The 24,879-nt window shown below is 39.4% G+C and overlaps 1 protein-coding gene across 1 annotated transcript in view; it reads left to right on the plus strand.

Annotated features, from left to right (window-relative positions):
- MYO10 (myosin X) overlaps positions 1-24,879 on the plus strand; it is a 302,652-nt gene that overhangs the window by 191,856 nt on the left and 85,917 nt on the right. The window contains exons 14-19 of the mRNA XM_089674827.1: positions 2,895-2,961; positions 4,380-4,472; positions 7,750-7,818; positions 7,992-8,074; positions 10,569-10,677; positions 11,364-11,444. Coding sequence (XP_089530953.1) covers positions 2,895-2,961; positions 4,380-4,472; positions 7,750-7,818; positions 7,992-8,074; positions 10,569-10,677; positions 11,364-11,444 — 502 coding nt within the window. The remainder of the gene's footprint in view (positions 1-2,894; positions 2,962-4,379; positions 4,473-7,749; positions 7,819-7,991; positions 8,075-10,568; positions 10,678-11,363; positions 11,445-24,879) is intronic.

Consider the following 24,879-nt stretch of genomic DNA (forward strand, 5'->3'; position numbering starts at 1 on the left):
TTCACTTTGAGTGACAATTGCGCGGTCATGCAACATTGTACCCATATGAAATTTTATAATTTTTTTGTGACAGATAGAGCTTTATTTTGGTGGTATTTAAACACCTCTGGGTTTTTTATTTTTTCTTAAACAAACCAAAAATCACTGAAAATTTTGAAAAAAAAAAGTTTTTTTTCTTAGTTTTTGTTATAAAATTTTGTAAATAAGTGATTTTTCTCCTTCACTGATGTGCGCTAATGAGGCTGCAGTGATGGGCACTGATAGGCTGCACTGATGGACACTGATAGGTGGCACTGATGGGCACTGATGAGGAGGCACTGGTAGGTGGCACTGATGGGCATTGACAGGCATCACTGATGGGCACTAAAAGGCAGCACTGATACATGGCAGTGATAGGCGGCACTGACTGGCACTGATAGGCGGAACTGACTGGCACTGATAGGCGGCACTGACTGGCACTGTTAGGCGGCACTGACTGGCACTGTTAGGCGGCACTGATAGTCGGCACTGACTGGCACTGATAGGTGGCACTGTTTTGCATTGATAGGTGGCACTGAATGGCACTGATGGGTGACACTGAAAGGCAGCTCAGATGGGCACTGATATGTGGCATTGATGTGTACTGGTAGGCACTGATATGTGGCATTGATGTGGCACTGATAGGCACTGGCACGAGGCACTGATGAGCACTGGCACATGGCACTGATGGACACTGACAGGTGGCACTGCTGGGGCTACACTGATCATCAGGGCACACTGATCATCGGTGCCCTGATGATCATTGTACATGTCCCCTCTGCGGATTACCGGCTCTCCTTTCATGCTGTCAGCGTGACAGCTCGAGAGGAGAGAAATGCCGATAACCGGCATTTCCCTGTTTACATGTGATCAGCTGTGATTGGACACAGCTGACCACATGACCAAGCTGACATCTTCGGCTCTTTCCGTGATTGGTGATCCGCTGTGTCCGAGGGACACAGCGCATCGCCGATCACTGCGTTGCGTGCTCCCTGAGCCGCTCATGCATGGTGAGAACGAGAGAACCACCTTGCGTCCGTCATATTATTGTATGGCAGACGGGAGGTGGTTAAGAAGTAATGTTTGTGCCAATTTGTGTTCACTTCAATTGAACAGTAAAGTGACCCTTTCAGTCCACCAGACTAAGTCAAATGGCAGTCTGAATTAGGTGTAGGCATTCTCAGGTGCCTGCAAGCATCTTTTAACAATTTGCAAAGCACCCAGGATGCCCCCAGTCCCAGGGTAATTTATCAGAAATCACGACTTGAAAAGTTCAGCATGTAATTCCTATAATAGTCACTTCACCTAGTTTGGGAGATCAAATGGGTTACTTTAAAGAACTCAAAACATGAGAAAGGGAACATATTTTGGAAATGATGCATATTACTGCATCCTAATTCATTCTGGGTCTTGCCTTTTGTAGCGATTGAACAGCCATGGCAGTATAAAAGGCCAGGATGTACAGCAAACGCCCATGGCACTTCAAAGAAATTCTGTGCAGCGTACACTTTACGTGCAAAACCTGGAACTGATTGAATCATAAAAATCATTTTAATGTCTAGAAGACAAACTAGTTTTGATAAACTATGTGGTTACATCAGTTGCTAGATTTCTGTTCAGTCGCTGTCCCACCTTGACACCTCATCCAATCAAGGAATGTTCTGCATAAATTCAGAAAATGCAAAGCATTCTGTGAATGGCGCCCATGGCAAACTCTTGTATTCAGAATGCAGTAAGGCAGCCACTCGGGTTCAGAAGCAAGTGGAGATCACTGGTGTAGTGGTGTCCAATGATTTCCAGCTTCCAGGGGCATCAGCCAAGTATGGAATATACATAGTTATATTGGTCCAAAGTAAAACATATACCATACCCGGAACTCTTTCTTTAATAAGAAACTCTAGTGCATTTTATTTAACTATATATAAATGTTAAATGATTCTGATTATTTGCTGTTTCATATGTTTCATGATTCTATTTCATATACAGGATAGATTTGCCCTCTACTGTCTTATCTGAATATCGAATATCTAACATAAACTGTACAGCACTCCTGATTGCCTGCTGAGATGTGAAGGAGATAATCTGGTTTCAGTCTGAGCTGTCTAATAGGAATTGAGAGAAAAGGACAGTAAAGTGCTATCACGGTGTTGCGCTACTATAGCCTGCATTGTATGACTGACACTGTGTACAAAAGTAAATAAAGTTTTACTAAAGCCACAAAAGTAAAATCTGTCTGTATATGCAGTAAATCATGCTTGTTACTCATTGTGGAACCTAAGGGGTTAATCCACCCCTTTGTGTAAAAAGGCTGTTTGATCCTGTTGATCCTCCCCTTTTTCTACTGTCAGCAATCCATCTGTTGATAGTACAGAGCTCTAGGAGTCACTCTGCACGTGCTCAGTTTAGTGTGTATTACTAGAGAGTTTTTTTTTTTTGGGAGGGTGCATGTGATCAACACAAGTCCAATCAGCACTGGACAGAGGGTCAGGGGTTATGCAGCCTCATAGGACAGTCAGAGCAGAATGAAAACTCCTCTTATAACCTTTAAACACTGCTCAGCTGAACACTGATAGAAGTCACAAGACTGTTAAAAACTGCTGATGAGAAAAGGTATTTAGCAGTTTATATTTGCTAAAATAATTGCATTTCCATGTTCTGTGTACTGTGGGAGACCATATACAGTGAACATCAGGTCGTGGGTTTAGTAACACTTTAATGTTCTAACACATAAGAAAAGGATTTTAATTAACACATTAACACAAATATATATTATTAGTTACATTAGACCCTATTCACTTGTTTATCTAAAACATTTTTGAAAAAATAGATTTTCTTCAGATAAATAACATAATAACTTGTCAACGTGTTTCTCTTAGGGAGGGTCTGGTGTGGGAATCCATAGACTGGACAGATAATGGAGAATGCTTGGACTTGATAGAAAAGGTAAGATCACATTCAACATGTTTATAATTTCAGTAAAACAGCTTTGACATATGGTCCACCAGCACACGTAAGAGGCTTTGGTATTAGCTGATATGTATACCAGATAACGCATGACAAATGGGAAGGTAAAGAGATAAGAAAAGGTTAAATAATTCAGGTCAGATATAAAAATAAATGAGTATTCAAAAATTTGTCAAAACCAATTTTTAGGTTCTTTTTTTAGGACAAAAATGGTATAAATAGCTGGACAATTTAAAACACATGCTGGTTATATAAAAGCTTTATGAATGCCTGTTGTAGAAAAAAATATTTAAAAAATTCTTGGAGCCTATAAAAATATTGAAAATAAGGGCGGTAGCGTGAGTAACAGGAAACACATTTCCTGATGTTTAATCTCATGTAAATATACCAAAGCAACCTTCAAAACATATTGATGTTGGTAGTTTTAGTTACTTAAAAAAAGAGGTGGATATAAAAAAGTGTACACACCCCTGTTAAAATATCAGGTTTCTGTGATGTAAAAAAAATAGACAAAAATAAATAATTTCAGAACTTTTTTCACATTTAATGTGACCTATAAACTGTACAACTCAGTTGAACAACAAACTGAAATCTTTTCGATGGAGGGAAATAAAAATAAAAAACTAAAATAATATGGTTGCATAAGTGTGCACACCCTTAAACTAATACTTTACAACATTCAGTCTTTTTGGGTATGAATCTATCAGCATGGCACATCTTGACTTGGCAATATTTGCAAAAACACTCCAAATTTGTCAGATTGTGAGGGCCCATCTCCTGTGCACATCCCTCTTCAGATCACCCCACAGATTTTCGATCTGATTCAGGTCTGGGCTCCGGCTGGGCCATTCCAAAACTTTAATTTTCTTCTGGTGAAGCCATTCCTTTGTTGATTTAGATATATGCATTGGGTTGTTGTCATGAAGTTCCTCTTCATGTTCAGCTTTCTAGCAGAAGCCTGAAGGTTTTGTGCCAGTATTGACTGGTATTTGGAACTCTTCCTAATTCCCTCAACCTTGACTAAGGCCCCAGTTCCAGCTAAAGAACAATAGCCCCAAAGCATGATGCTGCCACCACAATGCTTCACTGTGGGTATGGTGTACTATTGGTGATGTGCAGTGTTGTTTTTGCGCCAAACATATCTTTTGGAATTATGGCCAAAAGTTCAACCTTGCTTTCATCAGACCACAACACATCTGTTACATTTGTTTTTTGATCTTTTCACAAGCTTTTGTTGACTGGGGAAACACTCCTATACAGACTCAAAATACATATAAAATATTTTTTCACATTATTTTGAAAAGTATATTTTAAATGTTGAATTTTCTTACAGACAGATAGTATAGATGTAAGAATATTGAAAATGTAAAAATAACAGTTTGTATTTTTTTTTTTAGAAACTTGGCTTGCTAGCACTGATCAATGAAGAAAGTTATTTTCCTCGAGCTACTGATAGCACCTTATTGGAGAAGTTGCATAACCAGCATGCGGTAGGTGTTTTCTTTGCCTTTGTTACATCTGGTTTGAAATATATTTACTATTTACAGTATTTATATGCATGCACTCTTGTGCATAGTAACAGTGAGGTATGTTTGGCAGTGAGGAATTTAACTGCTTCCTGACCACCCTATAGCAGAATTACTGCTACAGGGCAGCAGGGCTGCGCAAAATCACATAAATATACGTGATGTTTCATTTCTGGGTAGAGGGGGAGCACGCACACCGCCCTGCCTGCGCTACCATTGGCAGCTACAGCTGTCAATCACCGGGTCCCGGCTGCAGATTCCCCACCGGCACCCGGCAATCGCGGAGGAACACTGACAAGAGAGAGGTCTGTATATAAACAGTACAGATCTCTCCCCTGTCAGCACAAGCATGCTGCTTTGTATTTCTCCACATAGCAGGGCAATACAAAGCAGCATGCTTACATTGTAAAGCACACACAGACAAAATAGTAAAACAGCACACAGTTAACCCTTTGATTGCCCCGGATGTTAATACCTTCCTGCCCAGTGCTATTAGTACAGTGTCAGTGCTTTTTATTAGCACTGATCACTTTATTAGTGTCACTGGGGATGTCAGTGGCAGTTAGTCAGTTCCCCCCCAGTGTCAGAATGCCTGCCGCAGTCCCACTATAAGTTGCTGATCGCTGCCATTACTAGTGTATATATATAAAAAAAATTAAAATTCCAGTATATATACCGTCAATTGTAGACGCTATAGCTTTCACTATAACCAACCTTCTCTATAGAAATTATGAAGCACTCCTATCCCAATACCCACATAAATAATACTAAACTCATCCAAAAAAAATATAAAATAGAAGAACATATAATCAAATATAATGTCCCAAGAATTGTGTACAAAATATAAGTCCAAAAATCCAAATGTCACTCTTTCAAAATCCAGTGTGAAATTCCAATTGTCTTATCACTCTTCGTGAACCTCAAAGAAATAAAACTATAATAGTGTATTACCTTCTATAAAAATCATATGCCTGAGAATATAATATCTGTGCAAATAAAGGTGCACCAAACTGCAAAATTGCGGCTGTGAGCAAATAAGTGTATCATGCAAACAGCATATTGTGTACACTAATGATACGTGAAAACACAGAGAAAGAAAAAAAACACAAATTAAAAATATACAATAAATATGTAAATAAACGTATAAATTATACAACCAATCAATATCCGTGAACACGCCAGTTCAGAAGGTGAATAATCCGTGATCACCTCCAACTAGTGCAAATGAATAATTACCCTCCGGAAGTAATGACAAGCTTTGCAGGATATCCTTGATCAGTTAGCACCACTTTCCAGCTCACTAACACTCCTGTGGTCACTCTTCCATGTTCCTTATAAATGTAAATTGGAGACTCAAAAGGAATATATATCAAAGTATAAAGACATTTATTCCAAATCTTACATTAAGGTTTGTAGATATCAGCCATTGAAGTCCGTGGAAATCCACTCCCATGCATAGAGCATCTTTAGTGTTATCCTGGTAAAGGAAAACACATGTTCCCACTTTCAAAATGGCTGCAACAGCACTTTTCCGCATGAGTGTGTCAGACGTCACGTGTCCCGACGCGTTTCATCACTTCCTGGACTTTTTCACAAGGGATCAAGACGTCTGAGACGGCGGCTCTTCTTATCCTGTCTCACATAATAGACAGGAGGCTCGAACTGGCTATTTTAAAAAACTTGTGAGCCACTACTTACATTTAACAAGGTGCGTCAGCACAAAAACACTTACTCAATGTGTATAAATAAAATTTCAAACAATAGTGCCGCGCTCCTAAGACTAATATATCATATAATAAAACAATAATCTTTCAAAGAATATACATTAGTGATATAATCCTTTGTGTTAACGTGAAACAAATTATATCCAAATAATAAGTGACCATTAAAATATACTACAAAAGTGATCAGTCCAAACGTGACAAATTCAAAAGTGAACAAATCTTCATTCCAAGTGACTTCTTATTGTGATCTCAATATGCGCTCACCTCCTTTGATGCCTCCTAAAAGGCAAAACTCGCTTTTGTTCACCTATTGGAACTATTGGAATTGGATATGATTGGCCCCTGATGAAGCTGCGTCATCTGCAGCGTAACGCGTAGGGGAGGAGCCTTGACGTCACCCAAGGAAGGCAGGCACATACGCTGAACGGCAGACACGCTGGCAGTAAGAGATCGTGGATGATTTTAAACAAAACGCTTATTATTCCTAAATACATGTCAGTGCATATGGGCACATAATAAAGGTTTTTTATGCAAGGATAAGGCACTATGTTTATGTCTTCGAACTGCCATATTGCTTCATGGAAAAACTGCCATTTAGCAAAGACATGTAGCAGGATACATTTTGACCTAAATTTATGACAAAATTTGACTTTTTAACTTTTTTTACTGGACATGTTTTATAGCAAAAAGTAAAACATTTTTTTTTTCAAAACTGGTGGTCTTTTTTTGGTTTATTGCGCAAAAAATTAAAAACGCAGAGGTGATCAAATACCACTGTAACAAAGCTTGATTTGCGGGAAAAAAGGACATAACTTTCATTTGGGTGCAGCATTACATGACCGCGCAATTGTCTGTTAAAGTAACACAGTGCCGAATTGCAAAAAATGTCCTCGTCAGGAAGGGGGGTAAATCCTCTGGTGGGCGGGTATTTAACAAAAGGTTTTTGATAAGCTTCTTATTGCAGTCTTATCATCCCATTTGATAGAGCTACAGAAATGATGGGTAAGTTAATCAGACCAAGTAGTCTCTGTGTATCAAGGCTGTATGCTTGTGGCACTAAAGAACACGGTATCAAATAATAGTCAAAACCTGAAGACACAAAGACTTTTCTAATAATGTGACATTCTTAAATGTTTTCTGATTGAAAAAGGTGGAGAGGCAGGGCAGTGACGTCACAATCTCCACTTTGTCCAATCAGAGAACACTTTGCCTTGACTGGAAAAATGCAAAGCATTTTCTGAATGGCGCCTGTGCCTTGCGGGTGACATCCTGTGTTCAGTAAGCTTTAGGGCAGCCACTTGACACTAGACCTAGAAGCTCGTAGTACTATTATAGTAATTTATAGCTTCCACAGAGATCCCATAGGTATGCTATATACATACTTCAAGTACATTGGTCCAGTGCAGCCAATGTAACTTTGTAAAAATGAACATACCTGGAATTCAGGTTTAACATTCGCGATAATGTTAGTCATTTCTCTTTGTTCAAGCTTTAATGATATATGTATTTCTTTTCAGGGCAACCCTTTCTACGTAAAGCCAAGAGTTGCTGTCCACAACTTTGGTGTAAAACACTATGCTGGAGAGGTAATTTTTTATGTTTGTCAGCAGTGTAGAAATGACTGTCATACATACAAGCCTAATACTGACAGGTTATGTGTAATTAACTGCCAGGCCCATATTTTGTGGTATTATTCACTCACTGACATTTAAGAAAGGTTATCTAGTTTTACAATCATGTCTTCTGTTCTCACGTAAAGGTCTTGTATGATGTAAGAAGTACCTTGGAGAAGAACCGAGACACTTTCAGAGATGACCTTCTTAATTTATTGCGCGAAAGCAGGTAAAGTGAACTTCAACCACTGGTTGATATAACTGCAAGCTAACAATGGACGTTTTTTAATAATGTATATGTCATAGAGTTAATCTGATTTGGCCATCTTCGTGGTAACTAAATCATCTTCTGGTTATCTGTACTAGAAACTGAGTTGGGTCTAGTGGCCTAACTTGCATATACATAACTCCCCCAAAGAAAACTGACCCAGTTTTGTTATGCCAAAGTCCTGGCCCTGATCCCATTGTTCTGTAAATCCTTGTTTTGCTTATTCAACATCCTATAATACCTAGGATGTAACTTTTTTATGTGCCATCAAAATCAAAGAATGAAAGTTTTTTTCCTAGTTGGTAATTCATCATTCAGTGTACTTTAGTCTTTGTCTTTCATCTAATAGCAATTCTGCCATCTTGTGGCAGCTGGGAATATCTAGGAAAAATTTCATTTCTACTAGAAACGTATTTTAACAGCTAGCATCCACAATCAATATGGTGGTCGCTGGTTAGTTAAAAAAGTGCTGTCTGTGTAGTGTTATTATTTGAAAGGATCTCTATTTATTATTATTATACAGTATTTATATAGCGCCAAAGGGTTTGCTCAGCGCTGTACATTAGCGAGGGGGACAGAACATGAGACAATACAATACACGAGGGGTTCGAGGGCCCTGCTCTTTCGAGCTTACAATCTAGGAGGGAGGGGATAGTGGTACAGGAGGAAGTGGCTGTGGGGGATGGAATGGTAGGAGGAGTGGAGGAGATCGGTTGTTAGGTGAGGGTGGGGTAGGCTTCCCTGAAGAGATGGGTTTTCAGGGTGCGCCTGAAGGTGAGGAGGGTAGGTGACAGTTGGATGGATTGGGGTAGGGAGTTCCAGAGGATGGGGGAAGTCCTGAAGAAGTCCTGCAGTCGGGCGTGGGAGGAGGAGACCAGGGAGCTGGAGAGTAGGAGGTCCTGTGAGGAGCGAAGATTACGGGTAGGGTGGTATTTGGGCATAAGATCAGTTAGGTAGTTTGGGGCAGCATTGTGAATGGCTTTGTAGGTCAGAGTTAGTAATTTGAACTTAATGTGTTGGGCAATCGGGAGCCAGTGAAAGGATTGGCAGAGGGGGGTGGCAGATGTGGAGCGCTTGGTGAGGTGGATGAGTCTAGCCGCTGAATTCAGGATAGACTGGAGTGGGGATAGCATTTGTTTGGGTAGGCCGGTGAGAAGGGAGTTGCAGTAGTCCAGACGTGAGATAATGAGGGAGTGTAGGAGTTGTTTAGTAGTGTCTGGGGTGAGGAATGTACGTATCTTGGAGATGTTGCGGAGGTGGAGCCTGCATGACCTTGATAGTGATTGGACATGAGGTTGGAAGGAAAGGTTTGAGTCCAGGGTGACACCCAGGACTTTGGCGTGTGGGGTGGGGTTGATGGTGGCATTGCTAGTCGTGATTTAATACATTAGTTAGTACTGCAGAACAATGTGTCACTTGTCCATTTAAATGTTAACATCAGTGGTGAGCTGCAGAAATATTTTGCTAATTTGGGGCTCCAATAAATGTCCTCAGAAAGTGTATCTTTTAAATTAGCTTTCAACGTAATATTTTTATGAGCAAACATTAGCAGTTTTATCCATATTAGTATATTATCAGTCTAGTGTGTTATTTCCGGTGCTTGTACATACTTTCATAGTTAGAGTATTAAAGATGAAAAAAAGATGCATTTCAGTCAAGTTCAAAATCTCATAAACTGATAAAGGTAACATAAACCTCTCTCAGTCAGGGCGGTTGATCATTTTGATCTGGGAGAGGGGTTCAGCCCTGGGCAGCCAGGGGAAAATAGAAAAAATAACTCATAGAGCACAGGTATCAGGAATACATAATGCGCACAGCACAGGGGTTGGGAGAACCAGTACAGATCTCTTATTCTCCCTAAGTACAGCTCCCTCCAGTACAGGCATCTTCCTCTTAGTACAACTCCCCCCCCCCCCAGTACATATTCCTCCTCAGTATTACCCCCCCCCCCTCCCAATACAAGTCTCCCTCCCCAGTACAGCTCTCCCCAGTGAAGAGCCTCTCCTTTCTGTACAGATTCCCCCTCAGTACAGATCTCCTCACAGCACAAATGCCCCCCTTGATAGAGCTTCCTCCAGTAAAGATCCCTCCTTATTACTGCCTCCCCCCTCCCTCTATGCCCCCCCACACACACACTATAGATCCCTCACCCAGTACAGATCTCCCCCTACCTTTCCCAGTACAGTTCCCCCCAGTACAGAGCTTCTTCCTCTTTGTATAGCTCCTCGAGTAATGATCCCCCCTGTGTATTGTTTTTTAAATGTTCAGGTGTACCCAAATGATTTATGTGAAGTCTGAAATTTAAAAACAGGTCCACATTCCTATTATTTTGGATCTGTCATTTGTTATCTTTTTTGTAGAAATATTAACATGCCATTTTTAATGAGTTGCTATAATAATATTGTATGTAATCAGCAAAAATATCATGTATCTTTCTTTCTACTTCTTTATTCAGGCTTGATTTCATATATGATCTATTTGAACATGTTTCAAGTCGGAATAATCAAGACACATTAAAGTCTGGAAGCAAGCACAGGAAACCTACAGTCAGCCTACAGTTTAAGGTGTGTAAATATGAACCTTCCCAAGATATTATTAATAGCCCATGTAGAGCAACTAAAACTACAGTAACAAAACAGTTTTTTTGTAGTTTAATACAGTCAGATTTACAGGACCAAAAGAGAAAAGAGGAGAATGTTTTTTGTGATTTCAACTGTTACAGAGTCGCTCAAAAAATGTAATGTAACAGTCATGTGACAGTTAATGTGAAACTGCAATCACATCATCATGAACATTGTCATTCACACAGTCAGAGAGATTTCTTATCAAATTGACATATATTACTCTCTCTATGGCTAATACAGATAAATTCTGCTAGCTCAAACTCCAGGGAATGTTACTAGCGTGGTGACCTCACATTGGCACAAGTTTGAGTTTATCACACTAGGAGCATTGCAGGCGTTTGTGAATAGGAACCCATAGCAAACATAGAGTGACGTTTTCTTACATTTTAGAAAATGGTTTAAGATGTGATACCTAAAATACTGGAGTTTCTCTCCTGGACTTTAGGAAAATCCCATGTAGAGCTTTATTTCATACATTTCTTTATTGTGCTACTGGCACTTTAGCCACTAGAGGGCAATATGAGAAAACCAGTCCAGTCATTCCACCTATTGACCATGGTGAAAACCTAGTGGGAAAGTCTACTATGTTTAGTTAAGATTATTCACACAGCTATTCTTTATTCTAGGATTCTCTGCATTCCTTAATGGCAAAACTGAGCACATCAAATCCATTCTTTGTTCGCTGCATCAAGCCAAATGTACACAAGGTAAGATAAGGTTCTGCACAATTAAGTGACAACAGTCCAGCATTTTTACCCCTTTCTGTTATGCATATATGTATTTATTTTACAAGTATTCATGCTTCAGGTGTTGCTTTGTAATTTTTGTTTCATGTAGAAACAGGTTGATCTGAGGTGTGTAGCTTAATAAATAAATATGAATCAAAAGCAAAGTGTAGATTATCTATCCTGGAAGTGAATAATAATAGATAAAAGCTAAGTATGAATTGATGTTTCTGCAGCTTGCTTTACATAAGGAGGTAATATTGTACAGTCATTAAACTTTCAGTTGTTTTTTTGTGAACTTACAACATTGCAAAGCAGCAGATTCATTTTAATGATATTCCCAGCAGCCTTTTATATTCACATTCATTTCTTTCCCCCATGGCTCTATTCAGCTGTCAGGTGCCAAGGTGAGGAAGCCCTGTGTAAGTCCCAAGTCATGACTTGAAGCTTACACAGGTCTAAGGACTCTCTCCAGCTCCCACATGTCAGAGCTGGGTGTTTGAGTTGCCAATTACAAAACACCAGTTCTTTTATGCAGAAGGAAGAGAAATGCCACATGCTCCACATACCCAGAAGTACCATATATTTTTCTTCACTCCCAGAAGCCATAGAAGAAACATCAAAAGTAGATTTAAAAAGTCCCCCGTTCCATTGTATACTTGACATTAGCAAAAACTATATTCTTATGGCAAGTAAAAAAAGATTTCCACCGCTGTAGAACTGAGTTTTGTTATGTTAAATAATAGTGGCTTTCAAGAAAGTTAAATTGATGTTAATCCCAAAAACAAAAATATATTATATTGCATTACCATTTCTTAGATGTGGTGTTTTCTTTTATTTTCCCTTGGTGATCTGGCCAGTAAGTCTGTTATTTTTTAACTTACTTTAACAGACCAAGTTGTCTAGACAAAGTAGCAGTTAGAGGGTTGACACAAATCATTTACCACTGGCAGAGGGGGTGTGTATGATGGATGGTCAGCTTTTATTTATCTATGTAAAACAAATGTTCCTGTAACTGCATAAAAAGTGGTTAGAGGTTCCATCAAACTGTCTAAACGAAGGGCCAGATTATGGTCCTTCAGAATTTTGGTGGTTGAACTGTGGCCAGCTGGAGTAGAAATTGCTTTGGCACTACTGGGATTAAACAATGCCTCAGGCTTGGGTTTCAGTGGGAGTAAGAAAATGACATATTCAGTGGTCAGTAGGAGGAGGAATAGTGCCCCATCATTGGTATTGATGGGAAGAATATTGCCAGTTGTTGGTAACAGTGGGCGGAATAGTGCCCCATCGTTGGTATCAGTGGTAGGAATTCGTGCCCCATCATTGGCATCAGTAAGAATAACAGCACCCCATCGTTGGTGCAAGTGGAAGGAACAGTGCCCCATCATTGGTATCAGTGGGGGGAATAGTGCCCCATCGTTGGTGCAAGTGGAAGGAACAGTGCCTCATCATTGGTATCAGTGGAAGGAATATTTCCTCATTGTCAGTATCAGTGGAGAGAGTAGTTCCCCATCATTGGTGTCGGTGGGAGGAATATTACTCTATATTGTTGGTGTCAGAGGGAGGAACAGTGTCTTGTATCAGGAAGAGGAATAGGGCCCCATATGCCCCCTAAAGGCAAGCAAAGACATATGACCTGTACGCCAGAGTTTGGAGACCACTGATCAAGAGAGACAGGCACTGAGAAATACCAGTCCTGAACTAATCATGTGCTGCTCTAATGTTTTATGCAACTCAGTTGATGAAAGATCTTTCCCTTTATTCATAGAATAATTGGTTCCATGTAGAGCAGCAATTTTCCATCTTTCCAAAATATCTCTCATGTTCAGCAGAGTTTACCTCTCTTGGTTAAGTTACCAAAAGTAATTCTCAAAAGCCTTGTTGCTTGCTGTAGACATTTCTGCATCATAGACTGGCCATACGTGTTTAGATTTCTCTCATTCAGAACAGTGTGGATGAAAGGATCTCTGCTGCTGGCTATTGTATTCTTACAGCCACAGCACCTGCAGTTGTGTGAATATCTAAACTATGACTGTATCTGATTGGTTGCAGTCCCTGTTCCCCCAACAATTTTCCACCCAGCTCCTTTGGTTTTTTTCAGTTGAGGAGCTTTTGTGAAGCTGGGGGTGCACTGTTCGAGTTTGACCGATTCAGGAGATTCGAGCTGTGTCTTAGTCTTCTTCTCTCATTGTGGTCATGGGCATACTGTAACTGCATATTGTAAAACGCTACCTTGTCTAAAAACTCAAAACACATATTTCTATTAGGCATCAGTACAGTGTCTGCACACCTTGACCTAGGCTGCTTGCCATTGTCCTGGTTTGTTTATAGTATTTGAACCTATTCACAGAAGGCATTCTATCCTCATGAACCTGGGCAGAGTATTCCGCAAAAACCCAATAAATAAGTTTCCAATTATATTTGTTTTTTGTTTTTTTCCATTTGTCCATCATTCATTTGAGAACAAAGGAGCAAATCCTGGAATTATACATTCAGAATTTTGCTATGGAGTTAGTAGTGCTATCGATTGTTGACACTTATTGCTGTTTGTGATGTAATTTCAGGTTTTTGTTTCTTATTTATATTTTCCTTAGAAAATGTAACCCTAAGATTCCTTGCACGCCACAATGGCTTAATTGTGAAATAAATCTTTTTATTCACTAATAACCTGCTCCCACTTAGAATTCCTGTCTTCTCTGGCCTCCTGTGTCTTCCCTTTTCTTTATGCTAAATACCCAGAGTTATAAAATCTGACAAAGGCATTCCTCACATATTTTTAATTCTACCGCTTACATATTTGTGTTCCCTTGGTATGTTGCTCAGGCATGTCACCTCCCCTTTACTTCACAATGGGCTAACGAGGCTCTGTACTTTCCTATAGGTGGGAGAAGTGTTGTAGCTGTTTAGTGGCATTGTAGATATCTGTGTATAGTGTTTATTTTTTATTAAACTAACATATCATACAAATGTAATGTAAACTTACTATAAACACTAATGCGATAATAATAACTGTTTGAAGCACATCATTCTGCTGGATTCACAGGTCATAAAAATGGCTGCAGTGACTACAATCATCCAAAGGAATGGATATGGTACCTACAATGGCTGTAGGGCTTGTACTATCAGTATACACAGTAAAGCAGTTTGCCCCTGGCAGCCAAGAACACACGTTATGGTATTTGCTTGTATGAGTTTAAAATTTCCCTGTTCACTACAAATGAACTTCAGATAAACGGTATGATACAACCTATAGCTCTAGAATGCTCAGCTAGAAATAATCCCATTTTTGAGCACAGTTTACAATTATTTGAGGTATTTCTGTAGTGCTAGAGGCTCTTAACCTCCTCGGCGGTATGATTCTTTCCGATTTTTTGTGCTGAAAGCGGTACCATTTTTTTGCATGGAAATATGTAGTTTTTTATTGTAGGCTGTAATTTTTAGGAATAACTCATTGAAATCTGTCCGAACAAGAGTCTAGTAAACATCCCGGGTATGATAAAACTTGAAACACGAAATCATAAATTATAATTTAATAAATAATCATAAAAAATAATAATATAATTATAATAAATGTAATTCAATAATATAATCAAACCAAAAACACTGAAATTTGAAATACAGAGGCAAATTCGCACATCGCTGAGCAAAGTCGCAAAATCGTTTTCAGTGTCTGATGATGGATTTCCCCACGAATCATTATCACTCAATTCTGCAAGTGGTTCTGATTTACTATCGCTGTTCTCTAGCTGGTCTAAAACCGCTTTTGACTTAAAGGGATGCTTTTTGGACGCCATGGTCGTTTCTTAGTTTCCAGGCAGAAAGAACAGTCAAAATGCAGGCAGGGCGCAGGACAAAGCAGTAGGGACAAAATATATGTGAAATACATTGAAACAGCAATGACAGCAAAAATGACATTTTTTCAAAAATTTCAAATTTGCCGCCGTTTCCGGCGCCCGTACGTCCCGACGTCACAGGGACCGGAACACAGAAGCCGGATGCCGGCATCGGCCGGAGGAGATGGCCGGGGACGCTGCAGGGGACACATTGCGGGAGCGAAGGATAAGGTAAGTGCTGCAGGGACTCCCTGAGCAACGCCGCATGGTAAGCCCGAGTGTAGCTCGGGGTTACCGCTCTTGGTACTCAAATTCAGGAGGTTAACCTGGCTAAACACTGATCAAAATTCCTTGCTGAACTGGCCAAATTTCAATCAGCATGGCAAGTTAAAATTATTGCACAGCAAATCAGCCTTGATCTCTTGGTCTTTTTAATTTTCTCTATTTTTCACTCTCCAGACTTAGTATGTTTACAGTTTAATTAGTGCAGGACTTTTATATCCCTTTATCCAAGTCTCTCTAATTTTGCTGAATGCTTAAGAGGAAATCTGCAGGAGTTCATTCATAGGGGTATGTGACTACTAAGTACAAATACATTGCAGGTACTTGACATTGGCAGAATAGAAAGGAAGACGCATAATTAAGTGAAATACATCACTAAATGGCCCACCAAGGTTGCCCTGCTGACTTTGAATATGACAAAAAAGACCCCTTGCCCAATTAAACTGAAAGGACAGAAACAAAGCTTGCTTTTAATGATCACACTTTTGCCATTTTTAATGATCCAATCAAGCTGTATACTCTCCTCATATGCTTTATGCCCAGCTACCTAATTATTCTCCAAAGTAGCATGTAGCATTGATTTAAAATGTAATTCCACTTTCATGGAAAGAAAAATATAGCAATTAAAAAAAAATACAACATATACAATTGTTACACAAGACTTGTTGTAATTTAATGTTAATAAAAATTACCTTTCCATTTCAAACTGCAGCCGCTATCATTTTTTGTAAAAATCAATGTAATATGGCAGCCTAGGGGTGTACACAGTTGGTGTAAAGAAAGCCCCTAAAAATTTGTTTTCCTGCTTGGGTGAAGAACTCTGCACTAAGATATGTCAGGTTTTAGGCGTCCTATGCGACAAACATTTCATTTTGGTTAACCGCTTATAAACTGATACGGACACTGAAACTTTTCTCAACAGAAAACTGAAATTGCATCAGCTGATTAAAATTAATTAGTCACACTCATTCAGAATCAATATCCAAAGGACATAGTGGAACAAACAGCTTTTTCTTCAGAGCAGAAACAAGTAGCAAGCTGCAGCAAAGTCTGGTAAAATCCTTGCAATGTACATACACTATATTGCCAAAAGTATTGGGACACCCATCCAAATCATTTGATTCAGGTGTTCCAATCACCTCTATGGCCACAGTTGTATGAAATCAACCACCTAGGCATGCAGACTTCTATAAACTTTTGTGAAGGAATGGGTCCCTCTCAGGAGCTCAGTGAATTCAAACGTGGTACCGTGATAGGTTGCCACCTGTGCAATAAGTCCATCCGTGAAAATTCCTTGCTACTAAATATTCCACGGTCAACTGTTAGTGGTATTATAACAAAGTGGAAGCAACTGGGAACAACAGCAACTCAGCCACAAAGTGGTAGGCCACGTAAAATGACAGAGTCGGGTCAGAGCATGCTGAAGTGCGCAGAAGTCGCCAACTGTCTGCAGAGTCAATAGCTAAAGACCTCCAAACTTTGTGTGGCCTTCAGATTAGCAAAACAACAGTGTGTAGAGAGCTTCATGGCATAGGTTTCCATGGCCGAGCAGCTACATCCAAGCCTTACATCACCACGTGCAATGCAAAGTGTCGGATGCAGTGACGTAAAGCATGCAGCCACTGGACTCTAGAGCAGTGGAGATGTGTTCTCTGGAGTGGAGAATCATGCTTCTCTGTCTGGCAATCTGATGGATGTATCTGGGTTTCGTGGTTGCCAGGAGAACGGTACTTGTCTGACTGCATTGTAAGTTTGGGTACTTGTCTGATTGCAAAGTGTAAAGTTTGGTGGAGGGGGATTATGGTGTGGGGTTGTTTTTCAGGGGTTTGGCTTGACCCCTTAGTTCTAGTGAGGGGAACTCTTAAGGTTTCATTTTGGACAATTTCATTCTCCCAACTTCGTGCGAACAGTTTGGGAATGGCCCATTCCTATTCGAACATGACTGCGTACCAGTGCACAAAGCAAGGTTCATAAAGACATGGATGAACAAGTCTAGGTTGGAGGAATTTGACTGGCCTACCCAGAGTCCTGACCTAAACTCGATAAACATCTTTGGGATGAATTAGAGTGGAGATTGCGAGCCAGGCCTTCTCATTCAACATCAGTGCCTGACCTCACAAATGGAAGAATGGTCAAACATTCCCATAGGCACACTAAACCTTGTACACAGCCTTCCCAGAAGAGTTGAAGCTGTTATAGCTGCAAAGGGTGGGCCATTTCAATATTGAACCCTACAGACTAAGACTGGGATGCCGTTAAAGTTCATGTGCGTGTAAAGGCAGGTGTCCCAATACTTTTGCCAATATTGTGTGTGTGTTTGAAAATTTGGCAAAATAGTTTGTTAGAGAATGTGATCATTGCTTAGAGAAGTCAAAGCATGTTATGCAGTCAGTAGAATATGTGCATGTTGGATTTAGGTGGCATATCTCCAGGGCTGGGCGTTCTTTTCCAAAAGGTTGGCTAGACATCCAATGTACTCATTATGGCTGGACCAACCTACAGGAAGGAGAGACACCCCCTTTGGATGCTGTGGTGGATAGTGCGTAGATGGGATGGGAACCTCTCTTGCCTTTGCACTCTGGGCATCTCCAGCTCTCAGCAATACCACCTTGTCAAAATATAGATCAGCACTGCTAACTGTTTACACCAGGAGATCAGCTCACCCAGTGCAATCAACACTGTCCATTCTGCATTTTATCAGAAGCTGCTACGGTAGCTAGGGTGCTAGGTTTCACATGGCCATTGCAGTCTCATTGATTACACAGGGGAAGTTGATCTCCCAGTGTAATCTGCAGTGCTGAGTTCTCAATGTGATCACTCATTCCTGCTTTTCATGAATTTATTTAATTGGCATATTTATTTTTTATTCATTGGTGAATGAAAGCTACAGTTATAGCAAGTCGCTGCATCATTTTAGCACCTTTATAACCAAGACAAATCACAGAATAAAATTTCCCTTAGAATGCATTTAACATACCTTAAAGCAGTATTAACCTTTTTTTATATTGCAGCTTACCAGTTCTTAGATGTGATCATTGCATTAGTTTTCTTTTTTAGTCTTTCTTTCTTCTATTTTCATCTGGTGATTCAGCCAGTTAAATCTGTTGTTTTTCAACAGAACAAGCTTTCTTGCAGTTACATGGATGAGACAGAACATTTAACACTGACATGGGTGCTTCAAATGATCAGCTTTTATGTATTTATGCAAACCCTTTAACCCAAAAGGAAACAAATTGTTTGGTGTAGCTGGTTATAAAGTGTTACCTGGAGTTCAGCTTCCTTTTGTTAGTGTATATAAATCTGCTAGTACACCTAACCCCCCTTTCCGCCACAGACTGACAATGCTGCTGTCTAAGGTGCCCCCTGTGCTCATTCATCCAGAATGCGTGCACTCTAATACAGGAGGTGGTTACTGGCCAGATCTCTAGGTGAAAACAGGGAAATAACTAAAAAAAGAAAACTAATACAGCCACCAAATCTAATAATGTGTAAGCTGTAATATATTGAATATTTGGTTTTGAGTTTAATACCACTATCCAGATGGAACAAAACAATTTTTGTCATCATTATGTTTAAGAAATTCTAGTTCTTTTCCCCTTTGCTTATTATGGGCATGGGGATGTGCTGAATTTTGTCATCTTCGCTTTGGGTGTCCCAGTACCGGTACTCATGGTTGTGAATAAATAAATAGTGCAGCGCTAAACCATAAATCTAAAATAAATATATATATAAATAAATAAGTACAAAATAAATATATATCATATAAAAGTGCAAAGAGGTGAGCACAGGCAAACACACGTGAAAGGGATCAGGAACAGTACTGCAGCAAGGAGGAACCGGAGAGGAAGCTGTTGATAGAGTATACATCGCTGGGGAGGATCCTGTGATACACCTGAGTGGTGTCTTTTCCTAAAGCGAGCTGACCCTGTAGGGTCTATGTAAGGAGGTGAGGGGCCATTGCACCTATTTTTGGATACACACAGTGTGGACACTTGATATCACCTGCATGAAGATTGTGTATTGGACACTATATACATATGGACATGTTCACAATAAGTGCAGATTTGTATTAGAGTGTATTGTGATATATTGTTTGCTCTGATCACTTGGTCACTTTGATTATTCCCGGGGGGAATACACGTGTTACACTTTATTGAATGTATTTGATCACTTGGTCACTTTGATCATTCCCGTAGGGAATACACGTATTGCACTTTATTGAATGTATTTGATCACTTGGTCACTTTGATTATTCCCAGGGGGAATACACGTGTTACACTTTTTTGAATTAATACTGTATTTGCACGGTTGCACTTTTATATGATATATATTTATTTTGTATTTATTTATATATATATATTTATTTTAGATTTATGGTTTAGCGCTGCACTATTTATTTATTTATTTATTGTATTGGACTCACATTGGTAGGAGGTTAAGTGTCAGCAGCTATAGGGATAGGGCCTCATTCTTAGTGCAGGAAGTCGTTTTATAATTTATCATGGTTGTGAATAAACATTTTGAGTATGTATTACATGTAGCGGCGGACTGACTATTCGAGCAGGCAGGTCAGTAGGGGGCCCCATGAAATGCCCCTGGTACCTTCTATAGGCTTTTTTGGGTGTGCTCTGAGTGTGGGCAAGGACACAGGGGCCCCATGATCCCCTATTGCCCGGGGGCCCCATGAGTTGTCAGTCTGCCCCTGATTACATGCCATTAGAGATGTTTAATTGATATACTAGGCAATGTTCTTTCAATACAGTGACAGTTCAGTAGGCTAATAAAATGTAAATGTTTCTTAATATTCATCTGTTCAGCATTTACTTGTGCTTGGTGATGACTGCAAGCTTTTTTGCAATTTGTATTGAAGTTATCTATTTAAGCAAGTGACCAGGTTTCCCTGGAAATGACTTGGAAATGATTTGCTATGCTGGAAAAACAAACAAACATAGTTGGGGGCCTCATTAATATGTATGGAGAGGCAGAGAAAACCTGCAGCAGGTTGTCAAATGTTCCTAGAATTGGCTGTCTATAGAAAAGTATTCTTTTAAAGTCTCAAGTGCTATCCTGGCAGCACAAAGTTCTTTAAGTACGCAGTCATAGTGGCACTGCTGGATTATTTGCTGCGACTTGTTCACTGTGTGCGCTGATAGACAGGTACTGCAAGGCAATCCTCCAAGTTTGACTTCCTTTGAGTGCAAGAAGGGATGAATTAACCAAGCTCAGCCAAAGATACCACATGGGAGACTTGAAATACCAGCCTGCAGAAGAAAGCCTTGTTTTGTGTGCGTGCACTGTGTCTTCGCTCAGTGCTGTGCAGTGATTGCTAGCATTCACACTTTCTACGAGGGAGCAAACCGAGCAAGAAGAGCAGAAGAAAGGAAAGCTACATCGGCTGGCCTCATTAGACAGATCAGAAGAACAGGGAATGACTGGAAGTAACTGCATTGACCTGCAGCAGTACAGCTAAAAGGCAAGCAGGGCAGGGATCCTTTACTAAGGTATGGATTTCACATGGACTAGGAGGATTTTCCTGTTCCATACTCTTCTCTACTTTTTATGTGAACTTGGTGTATCGCAGTGCGAGCCGCTGTTTTATGTCTTTAAACACTTTTAGGAATTATAGCCGTATTTTGTATTGTACACTGCTTGTAAAACTACTTTCTTAAGATCTTTTATAGCAAGGTATTTCTTCTTAATGTGTGGTTAATATTAGTGCACTAAGGACTTATTCACATCATATGTGCTGGGCTGCTCTGGGCAGTCGTGTCAAATACAGTTTCAACACATAGACAAGGCGAATTGCTTTAGGTCCTATTTGTTCAGCTCACCCCACTGTCCTGTGGTGGTGTGCACTGAAAACAGTGGGACATGCTGCACTGTTTTGCACAGTGTGTTGCGATGAAATACACCGCATAACAACACTCCGCAGTGCATAAAGTTGAATGATATACAGGCGTACCTCGGTTTACGAATTTAATTAGTTTTGCGGGACTTTTTGTATTGCAAAAAATTTGTAAGCCAAAACGCGGTTTCCCTTAGGAATGCATTGAAAACCAATTAATACGTTCTGGAGGTCAGAAAAAAGTCAAAAAAAGTCTATCTGTTCAAAACTCTTTATAGAGTGTACTTTAAAGGCATAAATACTGTACAGGGGGATGGTAAAAAAAAAATGTGTAAATGCATTGAAAGCCAATTAATCCAAAACGGAGGTCAGAAATAAGTCAAAAAAAGTCTATCTGTTCAAACTTTTTATAGAGTGCTTGTTAAAGGCATAAATACTGTACAGGGGCATGGTAAAAAAAAAATTTGTAAATGCATTGAAAACCAATTAATCCATTCCGGAGGACAGAAAAAAAGTAAAAAAAAGTCTATCTGTTCAAAACTCTTTATAGAGTGCACTTTAAAGGCATAAATACTGTACAGGGGCATGATAAAACAAATTTGTAAATGCATTGAAAGCCAAATAAGCCAAAACGGAGGTCAGAAACAAGTAAAAAAAAGTCTTATCTGTTCAAACTCTTTATAGAGTGCTTGTTAAAGGCATAAATACTGTACAGGGGCATGGTAAAAAAAAAATTAGTAAATGCATTGAAAACCAATTAATCCATTCCGGAGGTCAGAAAAAAAGTAAAAAATTCTATCTGTTCAAAACTCTTTATAGAGTGCACTTTAAAGGCATAAATACTGTACAGGGACACAATTTTAAAAAATTGTAAATGCATTAAAAACCAATTAATCCATTCCAGAGGTCAGAAAAAAGTCTATCTGTTTAAAACTCTTTATAAAGTGCACTTTAAAGGCATAAATACTGTACAGGGACACGATTAAAAAAATGAAAACCAATTAATCTGTTCATATTGCGAAAACAAATCGTAAACTGAGCCCTTATTTTCAATGCATTTTAATTCGTAAACCGAAAATTACGTTAACCGAGGCATTCGCAAACCGAGGTATGCCTGTACCAGTTTGTGAAATTTCAATAAAACTGTAAAAAAGTAAACAGTGCAATGCATCATTACAGCACAAACTAGTGCATGCATGGTAATACACGCTGCTGGTTTGATTGGATCTGTGTAACATGCTCCTGCTGGCTGTATAGTGGCTTGTTTGGTATTCAGTGCTAGGTGATGTATTTGTTCATTAACATTTGAAAACAACTTCTGGTTACCATATAAAGATAGTAATGCATTATTTACAACGTTTTTGTCTTTTTGGCGTTTAGATTTTTTTTTTCCCTGTTTTTTCTGTTAGATATTTTCAGATTCAGACAACTGCACCATGGGTTCCTTTACACCACATGTGTTGGGGCTGTGCTGGCAGTTATTTCCAGGGTATCCCTAACACATAGACAAAGCAGAATGCCTTGCTTCCAAAGATGTCAGTTCATACCGCAGTGTTGGTGTGGTATGCACTGAAAAAATATTGCGTGCATGCAGTACCCTTTTTTCAGCACAGCGGGCCACGATGCGACCCACCACATCACAACTCCACTGTGGTGAATAGAATTATATTGAGATGTCACTTGTGACATTTCAGTAAAGTTCTGTAAAAAAAAGTTACTAGTGCATTGGCGGGATCTCACAGCGCACTATAGCGGCTTTGCATTCACTGTGGCTCACTGGTGTAAATGAGCCCTATATATGAATCATTTCTGAGTGTCATAGATTTCCCAGCATATTGTAACCCTTTGAATGATGTTACATATTTGTTACTCAGCTGTGCTCATTGTTTTTTGCTCGTACCTTTGTCAAACTATTCAAAAACCCAAGTAAAGCATTGCCAGCCTTGAGTACAATGCTCTTTTTTTTGCATTAATTTCTACCTTTACACTATTTATTCTGATAAATGATTCTGATATTTAATTAGATTTCGAATTGTGTATATAACAATAATAAAAATGTTTTATTGCTTGTTATTTATACTATATGCCTCTAGACTAAAAAAAAATGTGTGACTAATACTGTCTAAACCAAGTAATGCTGCTTATAACCAGCATAGTTCAAGTTGTTGTGCTTGATATCTCACTTTCAGTACAGGTGCAGTTGGACTTCAGATATTTACAGTGTAGGCAAAATTACCATAGTGTGATGTTTTTATAGATTAATACATACTTGCTTGACTGGTACAAGGATTTGAAAAAAAAATATTTCCTTAAAAACACTTTAGCAAATTGGAAAAATATCTAATTAATTTACTCTAAAAAAGTAACAGAAACTTCAGTTCACATAGTTGACAATGGCCATATGGTCAGCTTTAGTGCTTGGGCTGTAAACTTGATATAAACTATAATGATCTCATGCCATCCCAGTCATCTCTGGCAGAAGTTGGTAACATGACACTTAGGTCCAAGTCTGCATCAGCAATCCCAGGCTAGGAATAGATCTTCTCTTAAATCCTACATGTCTTTCATCATACAGGCGCCACATGCAAATAAAATTAACATTTCATTGGGTCATGTGTAACCCTGTGCAAGCTTACCTTTTCAAACATCTGTTTATTATTAGTTTGTATAAAAAAAACTACCTAGGTTACATGAAGGGCATCTCGATTTGGAAAACAAAAGAAACTTTTGTTTAAAGTGTTGAAATTCATGACATAAACATATATTTGTTTTAATGCATTTTAACCCTTTCTCTGCCGGAGCTGTTTATGCGTTCTTTGCACACATGTTTAAAAAATAATTGTAAGCCTGAAGATTGCATAAATCATTTTTACATTATATATTTTCTGGAAGCAGACACCATAGCGAATAAAATAGCGGTAGTTCCAATTTTTTATGTCACATGATATTACCACTAAGGAACAGCAGGTTTGGCTCGCTAGGGATTTGGACTTCAAACCTCTCCCCTTATCTCCAGTACATAGAGGGGAGTTACTTTGTTTGGGGTATCACTTTAGTGCACAAGGATATAAGATTGTAAAAAATGTACTTAACCTGAAAATGAAACTGCAATATATTATATATTGTACTATTATTATTATTATACAGTATTTATATAGCGCCAAAGGGTATGCTCAGCGCTGTATAGTAGCAAGGGGGACAGAACATGAGACAAGACAGTAACAATACACTACACGAGGGGTTCGAGGGCCCTGCTCTTTCGAGCTTACAATCTAGGAGGGAGGGGAAGGTGGCACAGGAGGAGATGGCTGTGGGGGATGGAGTGGTGGGTGGAGTGGAGGAGGTTAGTTGTTAGATGAGGTCGGGTGTTAGGTGAGGTTGGGGTAGGCTTCCCTGAAGAGGAGGGTTTTCAGGGTGCGCCTGAAGGTGAGGAGGGTAGGTGACATTCTGATGGATT

Source organism: Staurois parvus, unplaced genomic scaffold, assembly GCF_062004578.1.
Source record: "Staurois parvus isolate SC_StPar_1 unplaced genomic scaffold, SC_StPar_1.0 ptg000153l, whole genome shotgun sequence".
NCBI classification, from domain to species: domain Eukaryota; kingdom Metazoa; phylum Chordata; class Amphibia; order Anura; family Ranidae; genus Staurois; species Staurois parvus.